The sequence below is a fragment of the Odontesthes bonariensis genome, chromosome 16 (assembly GCF_027942865.1).
Source record: "Odontesthes bonariensis isolate fOdoBon6 chromosome 16, fOdoBon6.hap1, whole genome shotgun sequence".
NCBI classification, from domain to species: Eukaryota; Metazoa; Chordata; class Actinopteri; order Atheriniformes; family Atherinopsidae; genus Odontesthes; species Odontesthes bonariensis.
The window spans coordinates 2,286,476-2,307,874 of record NC_134521.1 but is presented as its reverse complement, the minus strand read 5'-3'; the positions used below and the strand labels follow the sequence as shown (position 1 = coordinate 2,307,874).

At 41.3% G+C, this 21,399-nt stretch overlaps 4 protein-coding genes across 4 annotated transcripts; all 4 read left to right on the top strand.

The window, feature by feature from the left end:
- Positions 1 to 306: 306 nt before the first annotated feature.
- On the top strand, positions 307 to 5,255 carry LOC142401900 (uncharacterized). Its single transcript, XM_075487356.1, has 3 exons — positions 307 to 722; positions 2,282 to 2,351; positions 4,851 to 5,255. Exons 1-3 carry the CDS (start codon positions 340 to 342, stop codon positions 5,247 to 5,249), a joined length of 852 nt encoding a protein of 283 aa, XP_075343471.1. The 5' UTR covers positions 307 to 339; the 3' UTR covers positions 5,250 to 5,255.
- Positions 2,355 to 3,311, top strand: LOC142401840 (histone H4). Its single transcript, XM_075487303.1, has one exon. It carries the CDS (start codon positions 2,389 to 2,391, stop codon positions 2,698 to 2,700), a length of 312 nt encoding a protein of 103 aa, XP_075343418.1. The 5' UTR covers positions 2,355 to 2,388; the 3' UTR covers positions 2,701 to 3,311.
- Positions 5,256 to 9,772: 4,517 nt separating the features above from the next.
- Positions 9,773 to 15,210, top strand: LOC142401839 (complement C1q-like protein 2). Its single transcript, XM_075487302.1, has 6 exons — positions 9,773 to 10,001; positions 10,141 to 10,194; positions 10,532 to 10,594; positions 12,455 to 12,517; positions 14,485 to 14,616; positions 14,697 to 15,210. Exons 1-6 carry the CDS (start codon positions 9,818 to 9,820, stop codon positions 14,975 to 14,977), a joined length of 777 nt encoding a protein of 258 aa, XP_075343417.1. The 5' UTR covers positions 9,773 to 9,817; the 3' UTR covers positions 14,978 to 15,210.
- A 1,907-nt stretch (positions 15,211 to 17,117) lies between these two features.
- LOC142401621 (histone H2A) lies at positions 17,118 to 17,764 on the top strand. The gene has a single exon (XM_075487090.1). It carries the CDS (start codon positions 17,151 to 17,153, stop codon positions 17,535 to 17,537), a length of 387 nt encoding a protein of 128 aa, XP_075343205.1. The 5' UTR covers positions 17,118 to 17,150; the 3' UTR covers positions 17,538 to 17,764.
- The last annotated feature ends 3,635 nt before the right edge of the window (positions 17,765 to 21,399 follow it).

Genomic DNA, 21,399 nt, shown 5'->3' with positions numbered 1-21,399 from the left:
AGAAAAAATGGACTTTGTAAATGTTACAAGTAGGAAAATTATTGGAAAATAAAATTTAACCGTCTTATATTTTCTTCTGATGTAGTGCTGTAAACAATAACAAACGAGCCTAAATTTGGGGAGAAACTGTGAGTGACCGTTTGAGATTTTGAATTTTTCAGCCACGGAGCGGGAGTCTTGTTAATGATATGCGTGTTTAACGTGAACTCTACTGTGATTGGTCAACTACTTTAACGCTCAGTCTGACCAATGAACGAGCAGCTGGGTTTGTTTATATACGCTGGCATGTGAACGTCAAGTATTCACTCTCACTGTAATATTTGAAAGGAAAGCAGCAGCATGTCTGGAAGAGGAAAGACCGGCGGCAAAGCCAGAGCAAAGGCAAAGACCCGCTCCTCCCGGGCCGGCCTTCAGTTCCCCGTCGGCCGTGTCCACAGGCTGCTCCGGAAGGGAAACTATGCTCAGCGTGTCGGAGCCGGAGCTCCCGTCTATCTGGCGGCTGTGCTGGAGTACCTGACCGCTGAGATCCTGGAGCTGGCTGGAAACGCTGCCCGCGACAACAAGAAGACCAGGATCATCCCCCGCCACCTGCAGCTGGCCGTCCGCAACGACGAGGAGCTCAACAAGCTGCTGGGCGGCGTCACCATCGCTCAGGGCGGCGTGCTGCCCAACATCCAGGCGGTGCTTCTGCCCAAGAAAACCGAGAAGGCCGCCAAGGCCAAGTAAACACCCGGCAACAAAAAACAATACAACGGCTCTTTTAAGAGCCAAACAACCCTCTAACAGCAATTCTCCTACTGAACATTGTTTATTACAGGAGACACTGATTCGAAATATTTTTATAGCCTCTTCTCCATCTAAAAACAACTTAAATTGTATATCAAAAGACTATATATAATCTTGTGCTTTCTTTCATTTGCACCTGTGATTTCACTTGCTTAAAGTTGATCCATAATTGCAAATGTAATGTATTCCATGTATAGGTGCCTTACTTTACACACAGGGTCACCTTACATCATCAAAGATAAAATCAAACTAAATTAAAATTAAATAAGACAAAGAAGTTGTGAGGGAGAGATGGAAGGGTTATCAATGGAAATGGGAAAGTTATGGAATTTGTTATCTGTAGATTTTGTGCCTATTAAAATAATTTCTGTTTTATAGCAATTTAATTCAAGGAAGTTTGAGTTGAACCAGGATTTTAGTTCCTGTTGTTCTTAATCATTAAACTTAAATCTATCTGATCATCTGGAATCAAAATAACTGTCTGTAAATCCAAATCTGCATCAAAATGCAAATAATGATGAATATAAATGGAAAATATGGATGTTTTATTTATTTACAATAAGCAGATGTAGCAGCAGAATTATATATATTTATATATGTAAGCTATTTTAGGAGCCCTGGATAGGGATGTTTGAAAACTGAAATGTAACATCCTGTAGTGATATTAAGAGCTTTTATTTAGTAAGAAAGACCAGATGTAGTTCTGTGGTTAAAGGTGGCCGCCATAGATATGTATAGAATGGCTAGATGTGTTACGTCTGAGTTTAGAACGTCAGCAGAAGTCGGCCATCTTACCACAGGGTGAGATGTCCGGGAGACAGTCAAACCTGAGGTAACCATAGTTACGCTAAGTGATCTGCTCTGACGCTATTACTCTTATCTCGCAGAAATCTCCACCATTTTACACTGTTTTACATACTAAAAGACCCTGTGCGATATTTTATTTATTCGGTCATCTGTGCAATAATTCACGTCACTACTGTGCAATATCATATCTATTTATGGTCAGACTATGTGCATACAATGTGTAATTAACACAAGTGTAGTGCAATATGGGCAATAACTCAACCATAGTGCTATAACTTATTTTATTTAACTCTCTTTACTTTGTATATCTTGTATAACCTATATTCTTTTTTACACTTTGTTTTAGATTATTCTATATTAATTATATTTTAATTATATGTTATATTAATTATTCTATATTATACTGTATTTTAGATTTATAGAGATCCTATGTGTGTGTTTGGAGCTACCAGGGACTTGAATTTCCCTGAGGGAGTCATCCCAAGGGATAAATAAAGTTGAGTCATGGGGCAAATAAACGTGAAATATTTACGTTTTTATTTTAAAAAATAAATATGGACTTCGTCTGTAGTGTGATAATTAGCTTACTACTTTGATATGTATAATAACCTAAACGTTTGAGAATTAAGCAAGTTATGTCTTGAATGTTTCACCAACACAATGTTTTCGGCGTTGACGTGCCATCCAGCGAAACTCCGCCCCCTGTCCTCCTTTACGTCCGCAGTTCAGATATAAACACAGAGCGCGCGCTCAGCGGCGTCAGTTGGTCTTTGAGGTTTCAGAGTAAACGCAAAAATGAGTGGCAGAGGAAAGGGAGGCAAAGGACTCGGTAAAGGGGGCGCTAAGCGGCACCGTAAAGTTCTCCGTGATAACATCCAGGGAATCACCAAACCCGCCATCCGCCGCCTGGCCCGCCGCGGCGGAGTCAAGCGCATCTCCGGCCTCATCTACGAGGAGACCCGCGGTGTGCTCAAGGTCTTCCTGGAGAACGTCATCCGCGATGCCGTCACCTACACCGAGCACGCCAAGAGGAAGACCGTGACCGCCATGGATGTGGTGTACGCGCTCAAGAGGCAGGGCCGCACTCTCTACGGCTTCGGGGGTTAAACTCATCCGAAACCCGCTAAAAACTACCCAACGGCTCTTTTAAGAGCCACCCACCTTTACCTGAAGAGCTCAGACCTGCTGTTTAGCTTCAGTTATGTGTACGATGCAGTCAAAACATGTGTAGAGCAGATTTCAATAAGTAAATCCTCTGATCCTTTGCTAATTATTTATTTTTTTTTTTTTTTACAGAAATGGAAAGAAAAAATAAATTATAATGTAGTCCTTGTCTGCACTTAATCCTTTGAAGCCTGAAGTACCTAAAATGGAAGCTTATCCCTCCTGTTGTCTTGCGGGTCTAAAGTGAGCCACTACCATGTTTAGCTGTAGAAAAAATACCTTAAACTATCTTTTTCCAACTTGAAATGTTATGACTTTTCCTAAAGGGACCCCATCATTAGAAAAAGTCACACTTTATTTTTGTTTATGTTTCCATGTGGGCTGTACACCACTAGGGGACAAAGATTGTCTTATGGGTCATTTTTGACCCTTGAATTATAAAAACATTTAAACACCAGAAAAAAGTTCACTGTTTTTTTCCCTTTCAATATAATTAATTCAGAAGTAATTACTTCACATTTATATAATAGCAATAATAAACCTTTATGTAAAAGAAAACTGAGAAAACAAGAAAACTGTTGGTCCAACTGACAGTTGGTTTGTGGTTTAAAAAAAAAAAAATAAAAAGTGTAATCCTGAAAACTGCTGATTGTCTTTCTGTATTGTGTAACAAAAAATACATGATAAAAAATGTATTGAATTGAGTTGAATAGATAAATAACAGGTGGTTTCATCATACAAAATAGATTTTGGATTTAAAATTCAATTAAGTTGCTTTATTTTGGGGCTTTGGTAGGGCGGCTCACTTCTGACCCGTAGGACAAGGGAAGTAAACACAATGTTAAGACCACACAAAGGGTTAAAAGAACCCTCAAAACTGAATTTTGGGGAAACATCTGCAGTAGTGATGTATAATGCCACCAAGTGAAACCCATGCTGTTTATGATACTGATACTTTTTTCTTCTACAAACGCTTAATGAATATCTAACCATTGACACCAAAACTCATTTTTTATTCTTAATGAAGATCAGAAATGGGGATGGGACAAATTAAAACTAAACCTGAGAAGCTGCATGTTCATTTTAAGTCACAGCAACTGACCTGCAGAATAAGTGAAGATGCACCCTAATCCTACGTCCACAGGCTTATTTATCAGTTCAGACTTAGAACCATGTGCAGTTTGATCGTACATGGTTTGGGATTTAATTTAAAATCCCTATCAGCTCAAAAATCAGAACAGGAGACATTTTCCTCTCACGCATGATTATGAAATATTTTTATCTCAACCCTTACAAGCAGTTGACCTCCAACCTCCAGAGATCCCTTAAAGTCAATTCTGTCAACCCAGAGAATCAGGCTGCTGGAGATGCTCCTGAAACACATGTTTTATGCACCATTCTTCTGAGTTATTCTGTAGTTAAAACTTCCACTGAAAAGTTAAAACAAGCAATTCTATTTGTTCATTCTATTTGATGATATGATTAGTTGCCTTTACACTTTAATCTAAGATTTGGAATACTTTGCTTTAATGTACATTACTTGACTACTTTCAAGTATTATGTGTTTTTCTACACATTTGACTTGTATCAATTAAAAAAAAAAAAAAAGTTTAAATAATTTTAGAGCATAATGCTATAAATCCTCTTAATTGTATTATATTTTTCTTTTTTCGCATCTTCTTTGATTGCTTTAAACTGTGGGTTTTAATTTTTATTCTCTTTAAATTGCTTTTTTATGCTGCTTTATGCTGTTCTTTTAAACGTCTTGTCTTTATGTAAAGCAAATGGAGTTGCCTGTGGTATGAAATGCGCTCGCTATAAAAATAAAGATGCCTTGAAAAGAGGAAAAACAAACATTTTTACTGATGTAATGCTGTAAACAATAACAAACGAGCCTAAATTTGGGGAGAAACTGTGAATGACCGTTTGAGATTTTACATTTTTCAGGCACGGAGCGGGAGTCTTGTTAATGCTCTTCTGTGATTGGTCAACTACTTTAACGCTCAGTCTGACCAATGAACGAGCAGCTGTGTTTCTTTATATTCGCTGGCATGTGAACGTTAGTCATTCACTATCACTGTAACATTTGAAAGGAAAGCAGCATCATGTCTGGAAGAGGAAAGACCGGCGGCAAAGCCAGAGCAAAGGCAAAGACCCGCTCCTCCCGAGCCGGCCTTCAGTTCCCCGTCGGCCGTGTCCACAGGCTGCTCCGGAAGGGAAACTATGCTCAGCGTGTCGGAGCCGGAGCTCCCGTCTATCTGGCGGCTGTGCTGGAGTACCTGACCGCTGAGATCCTGGAGCTGGCTGGAAACGCTGCCCGCGACAACAAGAAGACCAGGATCATCCCCCGCCACCTGCAGCTGGCCGTCCGCAACGACGAGGAGCTCAACAAGCTGCTGGGCGGCGTCACCATCGCTCAGGGCGGCGTGCTGCCCAACATCCAGGCGGTGCTGCTACCCAAGAAGACCGAGAAGGCCGCCAAGGCCAAGTAAACACCCGGAAACGATACAACGGCTCTTTTAAGAGCCAAACAAACATCCAACAGAGTAAATCTCCTATTGAATATTGTTTAGTACAGCAAACACTGTTGATTGGAAAATTTTTCTAAAGATGGGATTTATGGCTCTTTTGGGGATCTGGCTCTTTATGGCTCGTTCCTTTCAAAGAGCTGTTCAAAAAACTGGCTCTTAAGTATTTTAGGCTTATAATCAATTTCCGCCATGTCCGCTCGTACACATGGTTACTCAAAAGATTTTCTTAGTCTTGTTTGACTGTCTGTGGTTACTCCACAAACGCAAAGTCCTGCACACATTTGGGAATGCGGCAGAAATCATACATAAGATGCATAAGTTACATTTAGCTTTGGCATCCCCCTCAGCTTGAAAGTGGACACAATATTGCTCCTCTTTCTCTAGCTCATTTCGAAACAAATTTGGCTGCTTCCCTTTCTGTAAGCAATGAGTGACTCTGACTAGATTCCTATATTACTTTTCCCTCACGTTCTATGTGTCGGCGTGGCACCACAAAGGCCTCCCCCCATACAGAAGTGTCAGTGCTCACTCAGACACGCACGTGTGAAGGGCACGTGCAAGCTACCTGTGCCCTACTAGTATTTGTCCTATGTGGGGGGAATCTGCAACTAGATGTCCCCTGGGAGCTGCGTGAGACACGCATAAGTAAAAAAAAAAAGAACAAGAAATAGAACGGCTCCCGCGCCGCTGCAACTCGGCTCCCTTCGTTCATATCAAAGGTGCTGTTTACACATACCCGGGTATTTTGATAAGCGCATATTTTCTAACCTTCGTTTTCAAAAAAAACTTGGTGAACACAGCCCCGTTTAAAAAAAAAAAAAAAACACGTCTACATTGATCCGCATAAATACGCTATCAGGAGCTGTTAAATTACGCCAAGCCTGACGGTGGTATGGCCGGGCTCTGTCTGCCAACAGAAGCTCCGCAATTGCTGCTCTCCGCGCCGTAATGCGCCTTTGTTGTTCAATACATTGTATGACTGTAATTTTCAAAATCACACAAGCAAGTATAGCTCTCAACAACAGAAATGCTGCTAGTACCTCCATGCTTGCCAGATAGGGGCGGGGCTCTGTACTCTGACGACAACTCCGCATTCCATTCTGAAAACTCTGTTTTCGTCTCTTTCAACCAGTTTACACACAAACTGTGTGTAATCTCCACTTTTGCCGGAGTTTTTTTTTTTTAGCTTCGTTTTCGGAGGAAAAAACTCCGTTTGTGTATAAACGAAAGGAACAAACGAAGGGAAAGGTCTTCGTTTTTCAAAATACCCGGGTATTTGTAAACGGCACCAAAGAGCCGTTCAAAAGACCGGCTCGTTCGCGAACGTCACAACACTAGTAGAAGTCTTTGCAAAACTTCCTGTCTTCACCACAGCAGAAAATTGAGAGCAGGCATATATATATATATATATATATATATATATATATTTTTTTTTTTTTATAGATCTTTTATAGATCCTTACTCTCTTGAAATCAATGCGTATTTTCTGAAAAATACTTGAATAGAATCTCAAATACCACTATTATATAATACTGTTTTCTTTTAATATACACCCAGAAGAAGTTAAGTCTGTTAACTCAGATTTCTAAATGTATCTACTAGTGATGGGTCCATTGGGCGTCCTGAAGCGTTTAGACACGTTTCCAAACTGTGTCGATGCTGTCGGTACTGTGTTGCTCACTACTGACACCTCCTGGATCTTAAAAATCATTACCGGCAACCAGGGGCGATTTTAGGATCTGGTCTTTAGGGGGGCCCAGCCCCCAGTGCTCGGAGGCACATTATTTCTCACTAACTAAGGCAAACTAGTGCATTTTATAAATTTTGGAGCTGTATTAGTTTTGCTTTGAGTAGTGTTTTCCCCTACAACATTCAATTTTGACCTCGTCATTCATTGTGGCTTGACAGGGATAACAGAGAGCCTGAGACAAATATTGAAGATAACTCAACATTTATTTTGGGAGTAAAGAGTTGAAACAAAAACAACTGCTAGAAAATAAAATAAAATGCTCACTAAAATAATGCATCCTTGAGCAAAAAAACCTGTCTTTTAAGGTCATAACATATACAAATCAAAATGAAGGTGTTGTGAATGCGAGGATGCTTATGTACTTGTCCTTGAGGCAGGGTGGGGATTCTTAAAAAACTTTTATTCAAGAAAATGAGTAAAAATAATATGAATTAACTATCAATAAAGCCACCATGAATGAGTTCGACACATGCGCAGATGCATCGGTGTTGCCGGACCCGTCACTACTGTAAATATACATAAACGTATTTTCCCGTAAATATTGCCCGAGGATCAGAAGAAAGTGCACTTGAGTGAGTATGAAGGGAGAAAATCTTCCCTCATGTTAATTCCACTCTGCCATCCCTCGCCTCTGATTGGTTGAACTGCTCGACAGAGAACGGTCTTGTTTCTATGGAGACCAATTAGTAGATACCGAGACTTCATAATCCGTTGAACTGGCTTTATTGCAGTTACCAACACTGGCCATCATAATACAGGATTAACATGGGGGAGTCACGTTACAACCTCTCCTGGTCCGGTCGTAGACCTTTGGCCCACCACCTAACATAATGCAATTGGGCCAATAACACTGGAGCCCTCTATTTGTGATGAACTGTCATAACAGCAGTACCATCAGTGACATAACAGTCAGGTTATGCTTCTGAAAACCCCCCCAAAAAAACCGGTTTGTGCAGATCTGAAGCAACTAACCACCTTTTATCAGTGATCAACACTTACTGTAGCTGAGGTGGATGTTTTCCTGGTTCCTCATTCCTCACTGAGCAAAACATACTTATATTAAAAGGTGAGAGGATTTATTCAAACTTAAATGTAACTTTTTAAAAAAACGTTTGATTTACATTTTACGTATTTACATTTCACCATTTTTTTCTAACTTTGATTGTTGGCCACTTACCATGACAGATCTGTACATCTTTTAGTCAAAATGAATTCCAAAAGTATGAGGAAACATTATGTAATGAATCCTTCACGGGACTTGAAGGCCCAACCACCCTCTGAAGGAAACTCTTTTCAGTCTCTTCAATCTGCAGTCTCATTGTTCCAGTCACGGCCCAAATCTCATCACCACCTGTGAGGATTGGAACAAAGTTGGACCAGTTTATCAAAGGCATCACATTTCTGCTCAGCTGCCTCCTCACCGCATTGGACCGCAACAACACCCCCAATAATGCTGACAAATCCCTGATCTGTCCGTCCATTTCTTGCTCCATCTTGCCATCACCTGTGAACAAGATCTTGAGATTTATAAACTTCTCAGCTGGAGGCAAAAAGCTAATCCCGACCAGGAAAGGAGCACTGCATCGTGTTCTGATTGTGAACTGTGACCTCAGATTTGGTGGGGATGACTTTCATCTTGGCCACTTTGCACCTGACTGGGAACCAGTAAAGTGCAGGCAGGAGGTCATGAAGAGACCAACAGAAACAAATCTATAAACTTTATTCCAAGCTCAAAGCCCACAATGGAAACATTACAGTACAAACATCATTAATACAATACATTACACATTCATATACATATACTGACTGACAAATGACTGCAAAGTGCAGAGATAAAGATTATATATTAGATCGTGACTATTGTGTACAAAAGGAAACAAAAAATAAAATAAAAACCGGTTTGTACAGATCTGAAGCAACTAACCACCTTTTATCAGTGATCAAAGTTTACTCTAGCTGAGGTGGATGTTTTCCTGGTTCCTCATTCCTCACTGAGCAAAACCTACTTAATTTAAAAGGTGAGAGGATTTATTCAAACTTAAATGTAACTTATTATTTATTTATAAATAAAAAATAAAATAAAAACAGGTTTGAACAGATCGTACCATCTTTTTCAGTGATCAACGCTTACTGTAACTGAGGTCGGTGTTTTCCTGGTTCTTACGTATACTCTGAATGGTTCCTCATTCTTGAACATGTAAAACCTACTTAGATTAAAAGGTGGCATTCTTCTTTTAAACTGAGATTCTACTTTTTTAAAAACAATTAAACTGCGTATACTGACTTCACATTATTAACTGCTAAGCTGGTTTAAACTTTCTTGTTCTGTGAAAGTACTCAGAGTACAGAGTAGCCTGTTAAAAACAGGCTGTTCATCTTTAATTTCCCCTCCTTTTAATAACACATTATACTAAGTATATTCATCTCTATCTTTTTGAGTTTAAACTGTGAACGGGCCAAAGGACAGCGCCAGCTTCCCCAACACCTCGGGGACTTTTTGGTTGGTGCTGTGGACAGCTAACCAGCTAACTAGGGCTCTGTAGCTCATTGGGGGAAAATGTGTCTTTGCACAAACTCAATGTTTATTCTTCGTTATGCTGTATGAGCACATTCCTCTCTGCTGGCAAACACATCCTCATGTGAATAGTCACCTGATCTTAATCTGATGTTTACCTGGCAGGACGTTACCTCCCTCATCCTCACACCTCTTTTTTCGGCTATATAAATCTCTCAGGTTTGCAGGTGACACAGTCGAGGTGTGCAGATTCCCAGAGAAAGAATGAAGATCGCTCTGTTTCTCCCGCTGCTTCTTGTGGTCTGCTCCGTCTGCTCCGTGGAGACGGAGCAGACGGAGGCGTTGGCACTCCAGCAGTCATTTTCACCGGACGTCCATGCTGCTCTGAGAGAGATGATCGCCTCGTTGGAGAGGCTGGAGCTCAAGTTCCTAAAAAACGACAATGCAGGTACATGTTTTGTCAGATAATGAATGAACTTAGGAGCCATGTTTTGTATTTTTTCTGGGTGAAAAAAGAAGATTCCAGAGAATTGAAGACAAATTGAAATTAAAAAAGCCGTTCATGCTGTGTTTTTTGTCACATCCAGCAAAGTTTGAGAGACAGGAAGCTGAAATCGAGAAGCTGAAGAAGCAGCTGAAAGGTAACATGTGGAAATCATCACAGCTATGATTAATCCAATCAAACTGTTAGGCTGAAACTCGGTCTGGACATGAGTTTGAAGGCACATGTTGCAGGAATATTAATGTGTTTATTTGTGTTAATTAACTTGTATTAGTTTTAATCTTTTTCATGAATTAATGAATTCAAGTTAAAACGATCTTTAGTTTGGAAAATGTTCTCTATGATGAACAAATTTTCCAGTGTGGATCCAAAGCCTGCATGATGCTGACATATTAGAGGGTGTTTAAGCTTTGTCAACAAGATGAAAATATTTGCAACATATATCTGTGTCATGAAACCAATGCTCTGTTTTTCAGACCATGATACGAAGTTGGAGGGACAGGAGACTGAGACGAACAAGCTGAAGAAGCAGCTGAAAGGTACTGGAAGGAAATCATAATCAATCTGATTGGTTCCCATAAATATGGGATGTTTCAGGGTCACCTGAGCCATCCCTAACTATAAGTTTTATTAAAAAGGAAAGTTTTAAGCCTAATCTTAAAGGTAGAGAGGGTGTCTGCTTCCTGAAGCCAAACTGGCAGCTGGTTCCATAGAGAGGGGCCTGATAACTGAAGGCTCTGCCTCCCAAACTGGCAGCGGGTTCCACAGAGAGGGGCCTGATAACTGAAGGCTCTGCCTCCCAAACTGGCAGCTGGTTCCATAGAGAGGGGCCTGATAACTGAAGGCTCTGCCTCCCAAACTGGCAGCTGGTTCCACAGAGAGGGGCCTGATAACTGAAGGCTCTGCCTCCCAAACTGGCAGCGGGTTCCACAGAGAGGGGCCTGATAACTGAAGGCTCTGCCTCCCAAACTGGCAGCTGGTTCCATAGAGAGGGGCCTGATAACTGAAGGCTCTGCCTCCCAAACTGGCAGCTGGTTCCACAGAGAGGGGCCTGATAACTGAAGGCTCTGCCTCCCAAACTGGCAGCTGGTTCCACAGAGAGGGGCCTGATAACTGAAGGCTCTGCCTCCCAAACTGGCAGCTGGTTCCACAGAGAGGGCCCTGATAACTGAAGGCTCTGCCCCCCAAACTGGCAGCTGGTTCCACAGAGAGGGGCCTGATAACTGAAGGCTCTGCCTCCCAAACTGGCAGCTGGTTCCACAGAGAGGGGCCTGATAACTGAAGGCTCTGCCTCCCAAACTGGCAGCTGGTTCCACAGAGAGGGGCCTGATAACTGAAGGCTCTGCCTCCCAAACTGGCAGCTGGTTCCACAGAGAGGGGCCTGATAACTGAAGGCTTTGCCTCCCATTCTACTTTTAGAAACTCTGGGAACCTCAAGTAAACCTGCAGTTTGGGAACGAAGTGCTCTGTTAGGAAAATATCTTACAATGAGATCTTTAAGATATGATGGAGCTCGGTCAGTAAGAGCTTTATATGTAAGGAGAAGAATCTTAAATTCTATTCTGAATTTAACAGGGAGCCAATGAAGAGAAGCTAAAACTGGAGAAATATGATCTCTCCTGTTAGTTCTCATCAAAACTCTGGCTGCAGCATTTTGGATCAGCTGAAGGCTTTTCAGAGAATATGTGGGACAGCCCAATAATAAAGAATTACAGTAGTCCAATCTTGAAGTAACAAATGCATGAATTAGTTTTTCTGCATCACTCTGAGACAAGATGTTCCTGATTTTAACAATATTACGAAGGTGAAAGAAGGCAGTCCTAGAAACCTGTTTTATATGAGCGTCCAATGATAAGTTCTGGTCAAAAATAACTCCAAGGTTCCTCACTGTAGAACTAGAAGCCAAGAAAGATGCTTGTCTTCATCCCACTCCTTTCCAAGCTTATTTGAATTTGCACAAATACTTAGCCGCTTGTTCTTTCTGTATATTATTTTTGCTTGGAATAAACGAAACAAAACGAAACGAAGAAAATACCATCTAGAATAACTATATAGCAAGACAATTTCATGTGGAAATCATCACAGCTATGATTAATCCAATCAAACTGTTAGGCTGAAACTCGGTCTGGACATGAGTTTGAAGGCACATGTTGCAGGAATATTAATGTGTTTATTTGTGTTAATTAACTTGTATTAGTTTTAATCTTTTTCATGAATTAATGAATTCAAGTTAAAACGATCTTTAGTTTGGAAAATGTTCTCTATGATGAACAAATTTTCCAGTGTGGATCCAAAGCCTGCATGATGCTGACATATTAGAGGGTGTCTAAGCTTTGTCAACAAGATGCAAATATTTGCAACATATATCTGTGTCATGAAACCAATGCTCTGTTTTTCAGACCATGATACGAAGTTGGAGGGACAGGAGACTGAGACGAACAAGCTGAAGAAGCAGCTGGAAGGTACTGGAAGGAAATCATAATCAATCTGATTGGTTCCCATAAATATGGGATGTTTCAGGGTCACCTGGGCCATCCCTAACTATAAGTTTTATGAAAAAGGAAAGTTTTAAGCCTAATCTTAAAGGTAGAGAGGGTGTCTGCTTCCTGAAGCCAAACTGGCAGCTGGTTCCATAGAGAGGGGCCTGATAACTGAAGGCTCTGCCTCCCAAACTGGCAGCTGGTTCCACAGAGAGGGGCCTGATAACTGAAGGCTCTGCCTCCCAAACTGGCAGCTGGTTCCACAGAGAGGGGCCTGATAACTGAAGGCTCTGCCTCCCAAACTGGCAGCTGGTTCCACAGAGAGGGGCCTGATAACTGAAGGCTCTGCCTCCCAAACTGGCAGCTGGTTCCATAGAGAGGGGCCTGATAACTGAAGGCTCTGCCTCCCAAACTGGCAGCTGGTTCCACAGAGAGGGGCCTGATAACTGAAGGCTCTGCCTCCCATTCTACTTTTAGAAACTCTGGGAACCTCAAGTAAACCTGCAGTTTGGGAGCGAAGTGCTCTGTTAGGAAAATATCTTACAATGAGATCTTTAAGATATGATGGAGCTCGGTCATTAAGAGCTTTATATGTGAGGAGAAGAATCTTAAATTCTATTCTGAATTTAACAGGGAGCCAATGAAGAGAAGCTAAAACTGGAGAAATATGATCTCTGCTGTTAGTTCTCATCAGAACTCTGGCTGCAGCATTTTGGATCAACTGAAGGCTTTTCAGAGAATATGTGGGACAGCCCAATAATAAAGAATTACAGTAGTACAATCCTGAAGTAACAAATGCATGAATTAGTTTTTCTGCATCACTCTGAGACAAGATGTTCCTGATTTTAACAATATTACGAAGGTGAAAGAAGGCAGTCCTAGAAACCTGTTTTATATGCGAGTCAAATGATAAGTTCTGGTCAAAAATAACTCCAAGGTTCCTCACTGTAGAACTAGAAGCCAAGAAAGATGCTTGTCTTCATCCCACTCATTTCCAAGCTTATTTGAATTTGCACAAATACTTAGCCGCTTGTTCTGTATATTATTTTTGCTTGGAATAAACAAAACGAAACGAAACGAAGAAAATACCATCTAGAATAACTATATAGCAAGACAATTTCTCCCTGAAGCGCTCAGGTCCAAAGATAACGACTTTAGTTACTCTTTAAGACATGCTTGTAGTCTGACCAACCTATTGGGTTCATCTGGTTTCATAGATAAGTACAGCTGAGTATCATCAGCATAGCAATGGAAATTTATGCCATGCTGTCTAATAATGTTACCTAATGGAAGCATGTATAAAATGAAAAGAATCGGTCTAAGCACAGAACCCTGAGGAACTCCATGACTTACACTGGTGTGTGAGGAACATTCTTCATTTACAAGAACAAACTGAAATCTTTCAGATAAATATGATTTAAACCAGCCTAATGCAGTTCCTTTAATCCCAATAACATGTTCAAGTCTGTGTAATAAGATACTGTGATCGACCGTATCAAATGCAGCACTGAGATCCAACAGGACAAGCACAGACACAAGTCCGCTATCAGAGGCTAAGAGGAGATCATTGGTAACTTTCAGCAGTGCAGTTTCTGTGCTGTGATGCACTCTGAATCCTGACTGGAACTCTTCAAACAGATTATTTCTGTGCTTTGATATGCTCTGAATTTAGATTCTACTAAACTGTTAGAAATTCAACGTAACACGTTCATTTGGTTTCAGCTGAACCGTACATTCCATTGAATCTGTCAGTGATGTAAAACTGTCCACATGGTGAGACCGCCGTGTGTTATTATGTTTAGAAAAAAGTAGAATTTTTTACTGATCCATGAAAGTTGCTGAAATATTTTTTGTTTTGTTTTATAACATAGAAATATGTTTAGCTGTTATAATTGTGATGAAGGTGTGACTCAACACCAGCTTAAATTCTGATATTCTCTCTTTAACAGTCAGTCAGGTGGCTTTCTCAGCTTCTCTGGTGGTTGACAGCGCCAAACATTTTGGACCCTTTAACATTTTTACTACGTTGGTCTTCAGTCATGTCGTAACAAACATTGGAAATGCCTACAACCAACACACAGGTAACAACCTACATCACAACAAGTCTGACCAAATTTCAGATTTGATTTATCATTTAACAACATCAACAAACATCCTGCAGGTATTTTCACTGCACCGGTGAAAGGAGCCTACCACTTTGAGTGGTACATAGGTGGACATGGTGGCAATGAAGGTTCAGGCGCTGTGTTGCTGAAAAACGGAGCAAGAATCTTCATCTCATACGAACATCAGACGTCCGGTTATGTAAAGTCCTCTAATGGTGCCACACTGCTGCTGGAGAGGGGAGATCAAGTATTTGTACAACAGTGGGCTCATACAAAAATATTTGACGACGAAAATCGCCACACAACCTTCAGCGGCCATCTGCTGTTCACCGTGTGAGAGAAAAACAGTTTCTCTGTTTCTGAAAGATGATCTGCAGGTTAATCATATTAAACTGACATTTATCTGATCATCTGGAATCAAAATAACTCTGTGTCTAAATCCAAATCTGCATCAAAATGCAAATAATGATGAATATAAATGGAAAATGTGGATGTTTTATTACTTCTCATGATTCAAAGTGATTCTTTTTCTGATTCTCAGTTTTCTCAATAAATGTGTCAATGCAGCAACGTCTGAGAATATTTCTTCATTTGTTTCAAACATACACGTCAACAGAGTGAAATCAGAAAATCAAATGTAGCATCAGAGTAATGTGAGGAAACATCTTTCCCATAGAGAGATCCAGGTGGTGGAATTTATCTATTTAACATAAAGGAGTCAACGAATTTTTACTTTTTATCTAATAATCATAACTTTTTATGAAAGCAGGGCTGACTAATCAGGCAGATCTGAAATCATAAGAATGTTTATTTACTAATTAAATAATTGATACACCATTAAAAATCTAATGGATATGAAAACTTAAGTTGGTAAATCTAAAAACGGTGTCTTTAAATAAAACACATCCTATAGGGCAGAGTATTTTAGAATGGGTTTATTAAAGGAAAGATGCTGAATGCTGTGTTTATATGTTTCAGTTTTAAACACCAACAAGCTTAAAGCGTAACATCGAAGCTATTAGAGACCTTTGTAGGAAAGTTATTTACAGGAAAATGAATTTTTCATGAACAATTGTAACTAGTTTACTTTGAAGTTTTATTAGTTCACATTTCTTTCTCAACATTTGTGACTCTTTCAACAATATGGAGATGATAAAGATTTCTTGGTGATCAGAATCCCTCTGGCTGTAAACCAAGCATATGTGGCAGCACCACCATGTGGACGGATTCAGTAGACCTCCACTGAGTGCATAATTCAGCTTGGTGGCTGCTTTGCTCTCAAACCTGAGCTGGAGCTGCCGTTGCTTCTCCTGTAGGGAGCGCCGCAATAATTCTATTAAGTTTTTATACATTTTTAAGCCAAACTTACAATACGCAGATGTCTTACGCAGATATCTTATCTATTTATGGTCAGACTATGTGCATACAATGTTTAATTAACACAAGTGTAGTGCAATATGGGCAATAACTCAACCATAGTGCTATAACTTATTTTATTTAACTCTCTTTACTTTGTATATCTTGTATAGCTTATATTCTTTTTTACACTTTGTTTTAGATTATTCTATATTAATTATATTTTAATTATATATTACATTAATTGAGGCCTGCCATAGCATTGCAGTGCCTCCATTTCCAAACACGCGTACACCGTCAACGAAATATTTTTATCTCAACCCTTACAAGCAGTTGACCTCCAACCTCCAGAGATCCCTTAAAGTCAATTCTGTCCACCCAGAGAATCAGGCTGCTGGAGATGCTCCTGAAACACATGTTTTATGCACCATTCTTCTGAGTTATTCTGTAGTTAAAACTTCCACTGAAAAGTTAAAACAAGCAATTCTATTCGTTCATTCTATTTGATGATATGATTAGTTGCCTTTACACTTTAATCTAAGATTTGGAATACTTTGCTTTAATGTACATTACTTGACTACTTTTATCAAGTATTATGATGTGTTTTTCTACACATTTGACTTTTTTTAAAAGAACAATATGTTTAAATAATTTTAGAGCATAATGCTATAAATCCTCTTAATTGTTTTATATTTTTCTTTTTTCGCATCTTCTTTGATTGCTTTTAACTGTGTGTTTTAATTTTTATTCTCTTTAAATTGCCTTTTTTATGCTGCTTTATGCTGTTCTTTTAAACGTCTTGTCTTTATGTAAAGCACATTGAGTTGCCTGTGGTATGAAATGCGCTGTATAAATAAAGATGCCTTGAAAAGAGCAAAACAAACATTTCTTCTGATGTAGTGCTGTAAACAATAACAAACGAGCCTAAATTTGGGGAGAAACTGTGAGTAACCGTTAGATATTTTGAATTTTTCAGCCACGGAGCGGGAGTCTTGTTAATGATATGCGTGTTTAACGTGAGCTCTACTGTGATTGGTCGACTACTTTAACGCTCAGTCTGACCAATGAACGAGCAGCTGTGTTTCTTTATATTCGCTGGCACGTGAGCGTTAGTCATTCACCGTCACTGTGATATTTGAAACTAACGCAGCATCATGTCTGGAAGAGGAAAGACCGGCGGCAAAGCCAGAGCAAAGGCAAAGACCCGCTCCTCCCGGGCCGGCCTTCAGTTCCCCGTCGGCCGTGTCCACAGGCTGCTCCGGAAGGGAAACTATGCTCAGCGTGTCGGAGCCGGAGCTCCCGTCTATCTGGCGGCTGTGCTGGAGTACCTGACCGCTGAGATCCTGGAGCTGGCTGGAAACGCTGCCCGCGACAACAAGAAGACCAGGATCATCCCCCGCCACCTGCAGCTGGCCGTCCGCAACGACGAGGAGCTCAACAAGCTGCTGGGCGGCGTCACCATCGCTCAGGGCGGCGTGCTGCCCAACATCCAGGCGGTGCTGCTGCCCAAGAAGACCGAGAAGGCCGCCAAGGCCAAGTAAACACCCGGCAACCGAAAACGATACAACGGCTCTTTTAAGAGCCAAACAAACCTCAAACAGGGCAAACCTCCTACTGAATATTCCTGTTTCAACCTTAATGAACAATGTTTTCAACTTATTTTAACCTTTCATATATTTTCATTTATAATGAAGTGTTGTTTTTTTTTCTTTAATTTCAAATATTTATTTATATTTTTTTGGGGGGGGCACAACCAATCCACACAAACCTCACACAGAGTAAAACTCCTTATTCCTTAATGCATATTAGCAGGAAAAAAAATAAAATATTATCATTGTACCCATTAACACATATTGTCTTTCTATTAAATTAATTCAATGTAGAATTGACCAAAACTGGCAAATAACAGTACTCCTTATTGTGGCAATTCTTTAATATACACCCTGAGGAACTAACATGCACTGGACTAAATTTAGCCAACATTTGGAAATGATCATTTTGTTTCAGCTAGTCTTGAATTGGGAGGTTCAGGAATGAGTTTCCATCAGTCCTTCACGGCACATTTTTCTACACTTGGGTTGCACACAAATCATCTCCTTCCAAATACAAGTGGCCTGAATTTAAATATATAATTTAGAACATTTTAACATCAGAGGCGGGAGCGTTTTGGTCGCTCTGTAAACTCTTTCATTAAGAGAGAGATAAAACCCTATGGAGTTCCATCAGTGAGATAACAGTCAGGATATGCATTAGCTTGTGACTGAGGTAAAAAAAAAAAAAAAACAGGTCTGAGTAGTCCTGAACATAATTAGCTTTTTTAAAAAGTCATCAACAAGCTCTTACTGTAATTGAGGTTGATGTTTTCCTGGTTCTTGATGTTTTTATATTTGGTTCCTCATTCTTCATTAAAAAAAACTTTATCTTTAAAGTTCCCATGGCATGGTATAGTAGTGGCACTTTAAATGGGCTTTCGGAGGCTTCAGGATGTTATACCCCCAGGCCTTCTCAAAATTCACCCGGAAAACGCAGATTTGGCCTCTTAGAAGAAAGCCGCATTTCAGCGCTCTCTCCAGTGCCCTGTTTTCCTAATGAGAAGCAAGGAGGAGCGCGAGGGGTGTGTCATGGCTGAATGGGGGCGTGTCTGATTCTCTGTTTTGGCTCCGCGCATGTTAGCTGCCTGCTAGTAGGAAAAAAAAAATAGAAATGGCAGGTGAGCAAACCATCGTACCGTTCGCCTTCGACCCGGAATCGGACCCTGAAGCCGAGGCGCAAGCAGTTCAGCAACAAACTGCAGATCAGCAGCGCCTTCAGCAAAACGTCTCAGAATGGTGAGTTTGAAATGTTATGTCTGGATTGTTTATAGTTGGGTCGGTCCGAACCACTGAGGTGCGCAGATAGCAGTCGCTTAGCCTACGGTAGCCTAATTAGAGCAGAAATTAGTCACTACATCAGGACTACCTAAAATATTATTTTTGCTTACAAAGCGTATAAGTTCCCAACTTATTTTGTAATGTGGGCACGTATTTGCAGTGCTAACATTAGTGAGTATGGCTGCTGGCATCTCCAGTCTCTACACCAAGTAACTTTCTCAATGTCGCCTTGCATTGTACAACAGTAACACTGCCAAAGTATTTCCCATAGTACACATTGCCAACATGTTATGAAAAACAACTGTAATAAACGCCGGTGGGTAATTTCATGAAAATTGCAATTACCCCCACAAACACTGTCCTGTTTGGCAAATGATTCTCCACCCAGTGTTGACATAAGGGGAGCGATTTATAACCAAGTTTGCTAGACAAAAAGGTTTACATGCTGTAATATACAAAAAAACATACCTCATCATATCCTGACCATGTGCTGGTCCAAAGTGTGACTACACGAAGTGAAACTTATGCCACATATTTCTGTGTACACCTTTTTAGCAGCCTGTCTTCACTGGGAACAGCCAGCTGTGCGTTGCCCATGTAGTTATACAGTAGCCTATGGCATGCAAAAAACATGATAGTACTCTGACCAGCATGTAATTACTCTCCATGCTCACCTGTTAACTCATTTACTTGCCACTAAAGGTGTTTCATTGTTATATTTGCCGGCATTACCTGAAAACAGAATATCATTACACTGCCTTTTTTTTAATAATAGGTGTCAATGTGGAAATTGCGAGATAATGCCCACAGAAAGGGAGAATAGATGCTGCATGGAGATCCCTCAGGTAACACTGTAAACATTTCGATCCACCTGTTCCTGAAATGACACTTACCATGTCTAGTTCTAATCTTTATTAGGTCACAGCACTACTAGGAGAAGTGGCGGCAGAGCCAGCATGTATGCTGGATCATCCAGGGTTTGAGCCGGTCTGTCTCAATGTATATTCGCTACAAACCGCTGGGCGAGTCTACAGGCACCATTTTGGCAGTTTACGCCTGAGAAGAACGCATCGGTAAGCGTTGTAAAATAATCACTCATAGCCACATACATAGAGTTTACAGTACACCCACCCAACAGAGCCTGATAATTCAACTATGCAGACAGTATGAAGAGTGTTTGTAGATTTATTTACAAGACATTATTAAAACACAATCAAGAATAATCCATAGGAATATGTAAATATGTACAACATAGCAATAACAGCATTCTCTGCAAGTGTCATTTTTTCTATCTGTTCTTCCAGGCGCTTCAGGTATTTGGCCTACAGGCAGTTCGTGGCGTGGTGCTGGGGCTTTTTGGGTCGCCGGATCAGAGTGGTCATTCCTGCCTGTGTGGTCCTGCGTATCCGTGCCGAGTACCCCGATGATGAAGGACACTGCACCGGGTTTAGTCTGCCTCGCGTGTGAAAAATTAGGTCCATCAGGACATCCACATACCCTTTCACACAGAACATTCATACACACTGTACACGCACAACATTTGTATATTTCAGTTAGTCATTTGTACATTTCAATGTTTATTTATATATTTATATTTGTTCTATATATATTTATATTTATTTAGATTTCTATTTCTCACATTTTTTGTATTCCTATTTGTTGTGAAGAGAGGGGCGGAGCTGTCAACTGATCACCACCTGGTGGTGAGTTGGCTCCACTGGTGGGGGAGGAAGCCGGTCAGACCTGGCAGGCCCAATCGTATTGTGAGGGTCTGTTGGGAACGGCTGGCGGAATCCCCTGTAAGGAGGAGTTTCAACTCCCACCTCCGGCAGACTTCAACCATGTCCCGGGGGAGGTGGGGGACATTGAGCCCGAATGGGCCATGTTCCGTGCCTCCATTGTTGAGGCGGCCGACCGGAGCTGTGGCCGTAAGGTGGTTGGTGCCTATCGTGGCGGCAATCCCCGAACCCGCTGGTGGACCCCAGTGGTGAGGGAGGCCGTCAAGCTGAAGAAGGAGTCCTATCGGGCATTTTTGGCCAGTGGGACTCTGGAAGCAGCTGATGGGTACCGACAGGCCAAGCGGAACGCAGCCTCGGCGGTTGCTGAGGTAAAAACTCGGGCTTGGGAAGAGTTCGGGGAGGCCATGGAGAACGACTTCCGGACGGCCTCGAGGACATTCTGGTCCGCCATCCGGCGGCTCAGGGGGGGGAAGCGGTGCACCGTCAACACCGTGTATGGTGAGGGCGGGGCTCTGCTGACTTCTACAAGGGACGTCGTGAGTCGGTGGGGGGAATACTTTGAGGGCCTCCTCAATCCTGCCGACACGCCTTCCGATGAGGAAGCAGAGTTGGGGAGCTCGGACGTGGGACCTCCCATCTCTGGGGCTGAGGTCGCCGAGGTGGTCAAAAAACTCCTCGGTGGCAAGGCCCCGGGGGTGGATGAGGTCCGTCCTGAGTTCCTCAAGGCTCTGGATGTTGTGGGGCTGTCTTGGTTGACACGCCTCTGCAGCATCGCGTGGACATCGGGGGCAGTG

Bases quoted from the DNA above. Each gene is read 5' to 3' on its own strand.
- LOC142401840 (XM_075487303.1), top strand. From the start codon at position 2,389: ATGAGTGGCAGAGGAAAGGGAGGCAAAGGACTCGGTAAAGGGGGCGCT.
- LOC142401621 (XM_075487090.1), top strand. From the start codon at position 17,151: ATGTCTGGAAGAGGAAAGACCGGCGGCAAAGCCAGAGCAAAGGCAAAG.
- LOC142401900 (XM_075487356.1), top strand. From the start codon at position 340: ATGTCTGGAAGAGGAAAGACCGGCGGCAAAGCCAGAGCAAAGGCAAAG. The intron at 723-2,281 runs GTAAACACCCGG...CGTGCCATCCAG, and splicing joins GAGAAGGCCGCCAAGGCCAA to CGAAACTCCGCCCCCTGTCC. The intron at 2,352-4,850 runs GTCAGTTGGTCT...AACATTTGAAAG, and splicing joins CAGAGCGCGCGCTCAGCGGC to GAAAGCAGCATCATGTCTGG.
- LOC142401839 (XM_075487302.1), top strand. From the start codon at position 9,818: ATGAAGATCGCTCTGTTTCTCCCGCTGCTTCTTGTGGTCTGCTCCGTC. The intron at 10,002-10,140 runs GTACATGTTTTG...TGTCACATCCAG, and splicing joins CCTAAAAAACGACAATGCAG to CAAAGTTTGAGAGACAGGAA. The intron at 12,518-14,484 runs GTACTGGAAGGA...TCTCTTTAACAG, and splicing joins GCTGAAGAAGCAGCTGGAAG to TCAGTCAGGTGGCTTTCTCA.